Genomic DNA, 10,699 nt, shown 5'->3' on the forward strand with positions numbered 1-10,699 from the left:
AAATGGGCGCATGCGCAGCACATGCTTTCTAGTTCCATAATGATACAGTACTGTATCATCATCTATGCTAATTAGATCCAGATCTACCACGAATGGCTGGAGCAGTCAATTCTCAGGAGGATGAATCTACTTATTCTACCTTCACACAGAACAGTGGCTCTTACACTGACTCACCTCTCTATGGGGCTGAAAGTTGGGAGAGAACAGGAGATAATGGACTTCAATCATCAAAGAAATTCTTCTACCATAGCATCCCTCGAATGACAAGACAGCAGCAACAAGGTACTCCCAAAAGTTCTGCTAAATCGTTCTGCACTGATTTGTGTTCAGATTCTTGCACTCAACTAAAAGAGAAATGTGCCCTTTGGAGGGTTCTATGCTCCCTCAATTTCAGGGCGAATAGATGTTGTTGTCAAATATCACAAACGTACAAACAGCACTTTTTTTTCAGAAAGAGCCTAGTACTAGTTCTGCTACTGAATGCTCTGTTCTCAACTGCAGTATTTGGAGTAACAACAGAAGTTGTAAAAGTTATCATTGGCGCAGAATATCTATTACTTCGCACATTATTGATTCACGGCATAACTCAAGTCATGTTTCCTATTGGTGGTCATCTGGCAGACTTGTATGTTGGTCGACACAACATGATCCGCTTCAGCCTTTGGATGGCATGGTTAGGGTTGGCTCTATTTGGTCTAACTTTCGCCTTAGATAGATACATTAATCCATTTACAAGATTTGTGATTTTTCCATTTACAGCAATTGTGCTTAGCATTTCCTATGTGTGCTTTATGTCAAATATCATCCCTCTTGGCTTGGATCAGTTACAAGGGGCTTCTCATGTTCATTATAGTTCTTTTTTTTACTGGTGGTATTGGACACTAAACATTGGATTCATCAATGTACCCCAGTACTGTAAAAATAACGTTGAAATAGATGTTCTTATTCAAGTCGGGATCGGTCTGGTTCTCATAACAATTGCAATAGTTTTAGATGCTCTATTGAAGCATTGGCTTGTGATTGAACCAATTTCCAAGAATAATAACCCTCTTGTGCAAATAATGAGAATCCTCAAAGATGCGTGCAGGCAATCAAATAACCAGAAAATTCCTAGTGTTGTGTTCCACGAAGTTAACATACAGCAATTTGGAAGGATGGATCGAATGAAGAAACGCTATGGAGGAAAATATGAAACCGAACAAATCGAAGATGTGAAAACAGTCTTTCGTGTATTGCTTGTTCTCACAGGAATTGGATTTTCAACTCTTATTTACGCTGGGGTAAGTACAGTATAGCTATAGTTGTTCAGCTGCAAAGTCTGTTAAAGATGAAAGGATATGTTACAATAGGTGGTCTATTCATGTGCTTTGCATGTTAAAAAAACGTAATTCACAATTTGTACATAGGTGTTCGACACAATTGGACTAATGGCGGCCAACATGAGAGGAACATTGGCTAGTTTCACAATCAATACAGATCCATGTCAGGTCAACATCTCTTTACTGAATGCAACGAATGGACTGATACTCATAATTTTGATCCCAATATTAGACCTTGTTGTTGTACCACTACTGAGGCATATATTTGTTAACCCCACTATTATGTGGAGGTTGGGATGTGGAAGTTTCCTTGCCCTTGTGACAGCCTTGTGTATGTTTGTGATACATTCAGTAGGGAATGTGAATTCAAGACTGTGTATCTTCCGTGCTATTGACTCGCCTCTCAGAATAGACATCAGTGTGTACTGGATTTTATTGCCAGTGATTATCCTCACCATTGCAGAATTGTTTATTTACATTCCCGGTAAGCCATGTTGTATATAAATTGGTAGCTCACTAACAATAACACTTGAACAGCTTAGTGCAACATGCACGATCATTGCCAATTAGCATGTATCTCTGTTTTGGCACGAGAAAGTATCTAATGAATAATTATGTCTTGTCCATGCATATATACTCGATCAATGATGTATATATACATGCACATGCATGCATGTATAATTATAATTATTATAGCATGCAGGAATTTTCGCGGGTGCACATTTTCGCTATTTGGCTCGAGGAGCCTTCAGAAGAAATGTTTGCGGTTGTATAAAATTCGCGTTTCAATGCCACACCTACCAATAGCTGTTGCGGTGCGTGGGAGTTTCTCATTTTCACATTAAGCTCGCCCTTGAAAAACACGAAATTTTGCACCTCACGAAAATTTCCCGCTATACAGTAGTAATTTTGTTTGTTATACTCAGAAAAAGCCATTATGCTAATTTATTCACAGGATTTGAGTTCACTTGTGCCCAGACTCCCTACAATATGCGTGGTCTTCTGATTGGAATATTCTTCTCCGTCCAAGGAATGTTCTCTCTTCTATCTGTCCTCATGCAGTATCTGTTCATGACAAGTCAGTATACCTTTCCCACACTCACATGCAGTGGATGGTACTACCTTGTTCTGTTATGTTTTTCTGTATTTGGATTTCTGTTTTTTGTTTTAGTAGCTTGTAAGTACAAGAGGAGGCGAAGAGATGAAGTTTTCAACAGTGTAACACTAATAGAGGAACATTATGTATCATTTCTAAATAGGAGAAATCATGAGGCATCATAGTTTGTTCTATTCTGCTTGTTTTGTAATTAGTTTTTCTCAACTCTAGAGAGTCATAATTATATTGAACAATTAATGCAAATTTGCAAATGCCAATGGGAATGTGAGGTGCGGAGGGTGACACGAAAATATACACACATCAATAGTTAACACACATAGATAGGATACAAAAATAGTGTTAAAGACGTTTGAGTCTCTTTTTGGATTTCTTTGTTCCAGCAATAAGAGCATCATTTTTCTTTGGACTTGTAGGAATACATTGGATGCCACATGAGGCCTCCTCATGCCACGATCTTGAGCAATCTCGACAAAAATCAAAAGTGCACTTAGTACATTCAGCTCGCCGGTTGTTTAAAACTTTAGCCGGAGAACAGCAGTTTGGACATGGTCTCATCTTCACTGGTCCGTCAATTAATGGCGGCTTGGAGCTCTCAGGTCGACAGCTTCTTTTTCTGTTGTTAATAATCTTGAGTGGTTGTCGTGGCGTTGGAAACAGTTTGGGATCAAACAGTTCGCCAATCAGATTCGGTTCTATGTCCGTTGTGAGAGTTAGTCTTTTAGGCCTGTATGGAGAAATTAATTCTTTCCATGATCGAGATACGAGGAGACATCTGCAAGGGTAGAAAACAACATTAAAAAAGCAAAACAGATTGGTAATAATCATTCATGTACATATACATGTATTGGGATGAAAACAAAATCTAGTATATAGACTCTAGCTTACTTTGAGATGTCATCTTGTCGTAAGTATGAGATGATTCGTTCAGCAATCACGGGGAAGAAACCTTCTCTAAAGAGTGCTGTGATAATATCCTTGTGCTCTTGTCTTGCCAGGGGAGGGGTAGGAGCAGGTGAGGGGAAGGAGATCGGGAGAGGTGTGAGCAAAGCTCTAGGAGGCTGAGGGAATACTGGTCGGCCACAGGATGACGAGGGAGTCATAAACACACTTGGAGCATCAGATAGAGAGAGCTTCGTTAGTTTAGGAGTGCTGAATTCAGCCATAGAAACGTTGATCTTTGATTGAGAGAGAGAGACGAGAAATTGAAATTTCTCTTTGCATGAACCTTGAAGCTTTATATGTAGACACAGCGTTGACAGGTAATGATTGACATCTGTTGACCTTTAGCTTTACGTACTGGACACTCTTCAGCGCCTGAACTAAAATTTATACTGCTAGATCCAGCTTTAGATTCATGGCAGCTGATATGATGGCAACAAAACAGACTCTCTTGTGACCTTTTCAAATTGCCCTCCAGTAGCTTTGCTTTCTGTAGTAAATCTCCGTATTTTATCAATTTACAGCCCTATTTGAGTTTCATTGGTTCAATTTTTTTAATGCACACCCAAGTCGATTAATCTTGAGGGCGGCCTACATGTACATCAGGCAGATGATTGGAATTCACAACAAACAGAGAACATGAAACCATAACAATAACTTTATCGACAAACATAATAGTCATCATCGACACAAAGAGGTTCATAATCACTAAGGTTTGTCGGTTCTTCGTCATCAAAATAAGCGTCCTCAGCATCTCTCCCTAACATGTCTATCGAGTCCAAAGCATCGCTAACGTCAATCTTGGAATAGTCAAAGTCTTTATCATCTCCATTCAGAAATGACAACTGCATGGCTTTCAAATAATCCTCTCGGAATTGCTGCTTTTGATCACTATCAATCCTAACAGAGTCATGATCTTGATCCATTCTCTCATCATCCATTTCTGACTCATCTGAATCATTTTCTTCCAGTTGACCTGATACAAAATCTTGCTGCCTTTCATAGAGCTCTCTCCGCTTGTCAATCTCCATTTTCTTGAGTATCAGTCCAGACATGGTGACATCAGATCGATTCCCCATATCCAAATCATCTTTCTCTTCCTTTGTCAGATACTGACCAATGTAGTCTTCATACAGCAACGGATTTCTATTTCTCATTTCCTCTTCAGAAAAGTAACTAGACGTTTCCATTAGGTGTTTCATATACTGAAAACGACGATTTTGTACTTGCTTCTGTCGAGACTTAACACTCAATCCTAACTGTTTCCTGAGCTCTTTCAATTGATAAACAATCACATAGTTCATTTTAACTACAGATTCTATGTATGTCAAATCTGCGCCATCCAAGAGAGATCCAAACCTCATCAAAAAGTTTCCACCTCTAGTCCTTAGCAACGAGCAAAGAGCAGTTAATTTTTGACTATCACTTAAATCAGGTTCCCCTATTTGCTGACTTTGAATAGTTCTATCAGATTCGATAACTTTCTTGAATATTGTTAATTCAGCTCGTGTGTATAAATCATCAGAGTGTGACCTTGAATTGTCCATCGTCAAGTGGTCAGTGACACTTTGCTTTTTACTTTCTCTCGGCACTGTTAGAGGAGTGGCTGCTTCAGCCATACAGCAGGTATCCAGGTGAGTAGAATGACAAGCACAACCCGTAAACAATCCTGTAAAAAAAATGCAGAACAAAGTTTATGGTAAAGGTCAACATTTAGACAAACAATTCTGCAAACAATTTGTGTGATGTAGCAGACCTAGATTTGTAAGCCACCCCATAAATCTTCTAACAACCAGCAGTGATCTAGTATTTGAGGACATGACAAGGAGTGGACTACAAAAAGAGGTTCTAAAGCTGTACAGACTGTTTCTGGAAGCATGCAGGGACAAGCCAGAGTCAACCAAAGTGATAGTACAGCATACCTTCAGAGAAAATGCTTCAAGCTTGGACAGTACAAACATACAAGCCATAGAGTACCTTATCAGGAGAGGCAGAAATCAACTGAGAACACTGAGGAACTCTGATGGCATCACGAAATGGGACAGTGCTAGTGAAAAGTAAAACGGCTTTTTTGTTTTCAATTTTACAAAGCACGTTTTTTCATAGCTGCTTTTCGTTTAATTAGGTTAAATAATGTGTAGACATTGACTCACTGTGTGAAGATGAACTTTTTACTGTCATTCAGAGTACAGAGAATAGCTCAGCAGCTCAGGAGAGTACCAGAATGTGTGTCCAGGGCATTAGTTTCTACCCCAGATCCCCCAGAGGAGAGGGAGTTGAGTGCAAGTGTCAGTGAGCATATAAAGAAGCAAGTTCTACATGCAGGTCTGCACTACTTGTCTGATGTAGAGACACTGAAACAGAATATGAACAACAGAAAGTTTGATGTTGACTTAGAGAAACTAGTGAGCCACTATTAAAATACACCTAGATTAAACACTCTAACGAGCTTGATCTATCTGGCCGGCCAGCCGGGTGTACAGTATTTGCTATTTATAATAATGCTATAGTACACGGATTGTCATATGCTCCTTACAAAGAGCAGTATGTACTGAATGGTTTTATTCGCTTGACGGGTACATGTACGTACGTACGTACTCCATCCCAGGTGATTAATTTCTTTCCTTAATATATGTACTTCACCTGCATTACCTTTTGCTCCTGAGCACGTCTATAGTCTCCTTATAATCTGATATTAATTTTTCCACTAGATTGCACTTCATGATCTGTACAAGATGCTTGTACACCGTCTGAAGGAATCTCGTCACAAGAGAAATACTGCAAGCAAGCAGTATGTACAGCTCAAGGTAACAGGTGCATTGTCATGGAGACTGTACAAAACTGCACAATCTCTGCTTAGAGTCCAGAGGAGAAAGCTGGAGTTGTCGGATTGGGCTCACAGCTGAAACAGAATATCAGTTACCTCGAGGTATGTTGAGTGTACATGCAGTGTACCATGCCTATGTGCAATATAGTACGGAACCTCGATTATCCGCATGCGCAAATAACAACTATTACCATGGACACAGGCATGTTTATCTTCTGTGCATGCGCAGACGCCAACGTGCACTAAATTTTGCACCGTTAAGTGAGTGGATCAAGGCGTGGTTTATCTACTCGATTATCCGCAGTTATCCAGCCTGCCTCTAGAACCAAGGTGTCCGGATAATCGAGGTTCTACTGTTACAGTACTGTACGGTACATGTTGGTGAGGGAATGTGTAGTGAATGATGTTGCTTTTGGGCTAACCAACAATGGCTATAATTATGAAGAAGTGGCCTTTCTAAAGGATGTCGCTCGTTAATACACCTGTAGTATAGAGGTATGTATATACTGTGATCTGATGGACATTTTTCAATGCATATTCACCCTCACACGATATAGAATGAGAAGAATACCCTTGAGAATGACATGCTCTCTCTCTTGTCTCTAATCCCCAACTACTGCCACCCGGACACAGTGAGTGCCTATTATTATAATTATTGTACCTTAAATCAGGGTCCCTTTTGCAGCCTGTTGGAGAGTACGAAGATTCCAGAGTGTTGGAGCATTGTGGAGAAATGCCTGGTATGAAGTGTTTTCTGTAAATGACGAGTCTCGATTTTTGCTCTACACAGAGTTCAGTTTCGATGTGAAAGGTCACATTCATCTCGGAAAAAACCTGGGATTGTTTGACTTCCAGTGAGTTCACACACATGTACAGAAAGAGTGTGTATATACCCACTCAGCCCAACGTACTGTCACAGCTGTTTAGCCTTCACAGCATGTCTCTAAAAGTAGCAATTGTCTATAATTATGTTTTTTCTACTTGACTTTACAGAGCTGCAGCTGAGGCATCCGGCAGTAGCTTCTACTACCTAGAGGGAGGTGCTGCACTACTGGAGATTGCTCTCATTCAGTTTGCCATGCAAAAAGCCGTTGCCAAGGTGAATGTTACGGCAGATTACCCTAACAAGACAACACAGTGCACGTGTGTCAAACAGTTTGATCATAGGCTATGTTCAACTACATAATTGTATGTATTGTATGTAGTGCATAAAATGATTGTGTTAATTATTATGTGCAGGGCTATCGACCTATGATTACACCGGATGTGATCAAGACAGACTTGGTTGTGAGTCCACCCGTTCCCTCCCCCTTCTACACCTACCTACGCACACATACATCTCTACCCTATACAGGAGGGGTGTGGTTTTAATCCAAGGGGTGCTCACTCTCAGGTGTATCATGTGAGCTCTCACCATAATGGTGGCTCCACCCAGTGTCTCTCGGGGACTGCAGAGATACCACTGGCAGGTGGGTGAGACCTACATGTACAGTGTATGTGTCAGCCTTTAGTGTGAAAATTAATTGTCAATGCATCGATGTAAGTAGCCTCGATCCCAGGCCGCTCTTCCTTTTGAGGCCTTGTAAGGAGGCTACGATGTAAGTAGTTTTTTTAAAGCCAGCACTGTATTTCTGACACTGGGCATTCCCAAGAAATGAACACTTGCTCTGGCATTGGTGCTAATAAATTTGTCTGATTACTGCAGGGAAGTATATGAAGAGTGTTCTTCCATTGGACCAGCTACCTATCAGGTGATCTACTCGTAGCTGTGTGTACTCCATACCCTTGCGCTAATGTAATGCTGTTATAGCATCGTGTCTTCTTCACACCCAGACTGGTGGCCTTTGGGAGATGCTTCAGAGCAGAGACAGGTACTTTGTGTGGTGTTGTCTCACTTAATTAGGAGATGTAAAGTAGAGTGGTTGCTCCTTATGCTGCGAACTTTCATATAAATCACATGCCTTTCTATGCAGGGGGCAAAGGTCACGGATCCCGGGGCCTCTACAGAGTACACCAGTTTAGCAAGGTGGAGTTGTTTGGTCTCACGGCTCAGGAGGAGGGCTCTGAGAGTCAGCAGCTGCTGGAGGAGTTCCTCTCGCTTCAGAAGGACATACTATCTAGCTTGGGCCTGCATTACAGGTACTAAGTTATGTATGCATTCTGGATAGCCTAAAGTGAACTATTTGGCTGCCACTAACCGTGCAGTTTGATGCAATGTCACTATCGGCTAGCACATACAATCGTACGTTCACCGAACTTACAATGGTACCTGTTGGTCATAATGATTCTGTGTGTTAGAATTAATGAGTAAATGAGAAGACCCAAATCTTACAAGAGATTGTCACATTCTCTGATACCATGTACAGTATCTGCTATTTCGTACACTTTTTCAATTATGGTGTTGTTGCTGCCTTGCCGTTATTAAACTCAAAACCGATCAGCTGTACGTAACCTTAACCCTAACCCTAACCCTATCCAGTGGGGGGCAGGGGGGAAGCTTCTCCCCCAAACACTTCAGCTTCCCTCCCAGTCTGCTAATGTTTTCCCAGGGGAAACCCCTTAACACCCCTCACTTAATTCGTCTTTCCCCCCAAACAATTAATTCTAGATAGAACCCTGGCGTGTGCTTATACTACGTAGATATTATGTATTTATAAATCTTAACCACCCACTGCTATGTTCGTAGGTATCTATGGTTTTATGTATTCCATATTGTAGAGTGCTCGAGATGGCCACGGCTGAATTGGGTGGGCCAGCCTATCGCAAGTATGATATAGAGGTCTGGATGCCGGGACGTGGGGAGTACGGGGAGGTCACCAGCGCCTCAAATTGTACCGACTATCAGAGCAGGCGGCTTCTCACCTCCTATCCTAACCCGGACAAACTCAGAGTACCGAAGAGGAAGTACGCACACACAGTGAGTGTAAAGACAGTTAGATGTACCAACCACTTTATTTGTAACTCCATATGGGACTGCTATTTAACAACTATGTGAGCAACGTCTAGCATGTAGCGTTTTACCAGGAGAACATGAGGAGATCTCCTCATGTACTCCTGGTTTTACTAATTAAAGTACTGTGAGGAGTCGGACTATCTTTGAGTGCCTGCTACCAGTTTAGGAATGATATCGCTATTAAGCTCCACAATCATTTAGGTTGCTATGACGTACATGTGCACACATTACTCCCTGCCCCCCCTGGCCTTAATCCTTACGCTTCATGGTGTGTCTTGTGTTTATTCAGGTGAACGGCACAGCCTGTGCTGTCCCAAGAACTATAATCGCCCTCTTAGAGAACTACCAGCAGGAGGTGAGCAAGTGGTCGTCACCTTACTCTTATTTATTGTCGCATACTATTACAGAGAAACGTCTACGAGTAAATGATCACTAAGTATGTAAATCAGCTTTTAAACTAATATGGATGACCTATTCATTTTCATGCTCAGAACTTCTAGCCTAATACATTCGTACCTCCACCTCTACATGTACCGTATAGCGGGTAATTTTCGGGGGACAAAATATTCGTGGTTCAGCAGTATTTAGTCATTTCGTGGATAATATTTTCGTGGTTGCTGCTTGCACTGCAGGTAAAGGTAGACAAGGTCGCTTCATTCGTGGGTAAAATATTCGTGGTCAGACCTTCAACCACGAAAACCACGAATATTTTGCCCCCACGAAAATTACCCTCTATTAGTACATACTTTTCTCATGCTTGCAGGATGGGAGTGTGGTTCTGCCGGAAGTACTGAGACCATTCCTACCCAAACACTATTGGCATCTAAAGCCGAATGTTGGCTAATACTTATACACTGGACATGTAACTATAATTTTAGTGTCATAATCAGTGTGGATTATAACGGTCGGCATTCGGCTATTTACCGATCCAAGAACCTGAATAACCGGTCAGTTTAGCTCTGGGCTGCCACAATGACCTGCCAGTACTCGAGATCTAGTTGCGCATGCGCCCTATGCATGCTGATTCAGCAAGCTAATTAGTTGCTATTGGATGCTGATTCAGCAAGCTAAATAGCCACGTGCAGATTAAGAATAGTTTTTGTTGATTGTAAAGTAGCTAGCTATGCCCTCTAACCGTCACTCTTCTCAGCATTTACCTGTCAAACAGCCTAAGAGACAAGTTTATGTAGGAAGAGGCAAGTCCATTGAACTGGAGAAAGATCACCAAACACTATACCATGACTGTGTTGTGAATCTGAGCAAAAGAAGCACATCTAAACCAGTCCTGATGAAGATGAGTCAACCATTTCACTGGCTGAATACTTATAGGATGGTTCAATGACTAAACTTTCACTTGTGCATATTAATAATTAGACTGTCATAATTATATCATAATTATTTATCAGAATGAACGTCAATGAGCTATAAATAATAATGCATGGTAGATCCATGTCTCAGGGCATCAGACCCTAGACTTTCCTCATTAGTCGGGGCCTTGCGACAGTCATGGCAGAACAAGAAACTACAATGACAGAACATTTTGG

General features: G+C 41.2%; 4 protein-coding genes across 5 annotated transcripts; 2 read left to right on the top strand and 2 right to left on the bottom strand.

Moving 5' to 3' along the window:
- Nucleotides 1-23: 23 nt before the first annotated feature.
- On the top strand, nucleotides 24-2,673 carry LOC135348809 (solute carrier family 15 member 4-like). The gene is made up of 3 exons (XM_064547163.1): nucleotides 24-1,280; nucleotides 1,407-1,803; nucleotides 2,275-2,673. The coding sequence occupies exons 1-3, from the start codon at nucleotides 93-95 to the stop codon at nucleotides 2,598-2,600; spliced, it is 1,911 nt and encodes a 636-aa protein (XP_064403233.1). The 5' UTR covers nucleotides 24-92; the 3' UTR covers nucleotides 2,601-2,673.
- On the bottom strand, nucleotides 2,642-3,870 carry LOC135348923 (uncharacterized). The gene is made up of 2 exons (XM_064547314.1): nucleotides 3,322-3,870; nucleotides 2,642-3,208 (listed from the first exon to the last, which is right to left on the bottom strand). Exons 1-2 carry the CDS (start codon nucleotides 3,597-3,599, stop codon nucleotides 2,776-2,778), a joined length of 711 nt encoding a protein of 236 aa, XP_064403384.1. The 5' UTR covers nucleotides 3,600-3,870; the 3' UTR covers nucleotides 2,642-2,775.
- Nucleotides 3,871-4,006: 136 nt separating this feature from the next.
- Nucleotides 4,007-5,479, bottom strand: LOC135348906 (coiled-coil domain-containing protein 97-like). Its single transcript, XM_064547292.1, has 2 exons — nucleotides 5,353-5,479; nucleotides 4,007-5,044 (listed from the first exon to the last, which is right to left on the bottom strand). Exon 2 carries the CDS (start codon nucleotides 4,992-4,994, stop codon nucleotides 4,035-4,037), a length of 960 nt encoding a protein of 319 aa, XP_064403362.1. The 5' UTR covers nucleotides 4,995-5,044; nucleotides 5,353-5,479; the 3' UTR covers nucleotides 4,007-4,034.
- On the top strand, nucleotides 5,456-10,567 carry LOC135348852 (uncharacterized). Of its 2 annotated transcripts, XM_064547211.1 has the most exons (15): nucleotides 5,456-5,780; nucleotides 6,087-6,182; nucleotides 6,236-6,304; nucleotides 6,760-6,834; nucleotides 6,888-6,942; nucleotides 6,993-7,056; nucleotides 7,196-7,301; nucleotides 7,442-7,489; nucleotides 7,557-7,671; nucleotides 7,908-7,953; nucleotides 8,036-8,073; nucleotides 8,176-8,341; nucleotides 8,921-9,119; nucleotides 9,445-9,510; nucleotides 9,919-10,567. In XM_064547211.1, exons 1-15 carry the CDS (start codon nucleotides 5,538-5,540, stop codon nucleotides 9,997-9,999), a joined length of 1,467 nt encoding a protein of 488 aa, XP_064403281.1. In that variant the 5' UTR covers nucleotides 5,456-5,537; the 3' UTR covers nucleotides 10,000-10,567. The 2 variants fall into 2 exon arrangements, with proteins under 2 accessions (XP_064403281.1, XP_064403282.1); XM_064547212.1 differs by lacking the exons at nucleotides 9,445-9,510; nucleotides 9,919-10,567 and having other exon boundaries at nucleotides 8,013-8,073; nucleotides 8,921-9,112.
- The last annotated feature ends 132 nt before the right edge of the window (nucleotides 10,568-10,699 follow it).

Source organism: Halichondria panicea, chromosome 15 (genome assembly GCF_963675165.1).
Source record: "Halichondria panicea chromosome 15, odHalPani1.1, whole genome shotgun sequence".
In the NCBI taxonomy this organism is placed as follows: domain Eukaryota; kingdom Metazoa; phylum Porifera; class Demospongiae; order Suberitida; family Halichondriidae; genus Halichondria; species Halichondria panicea.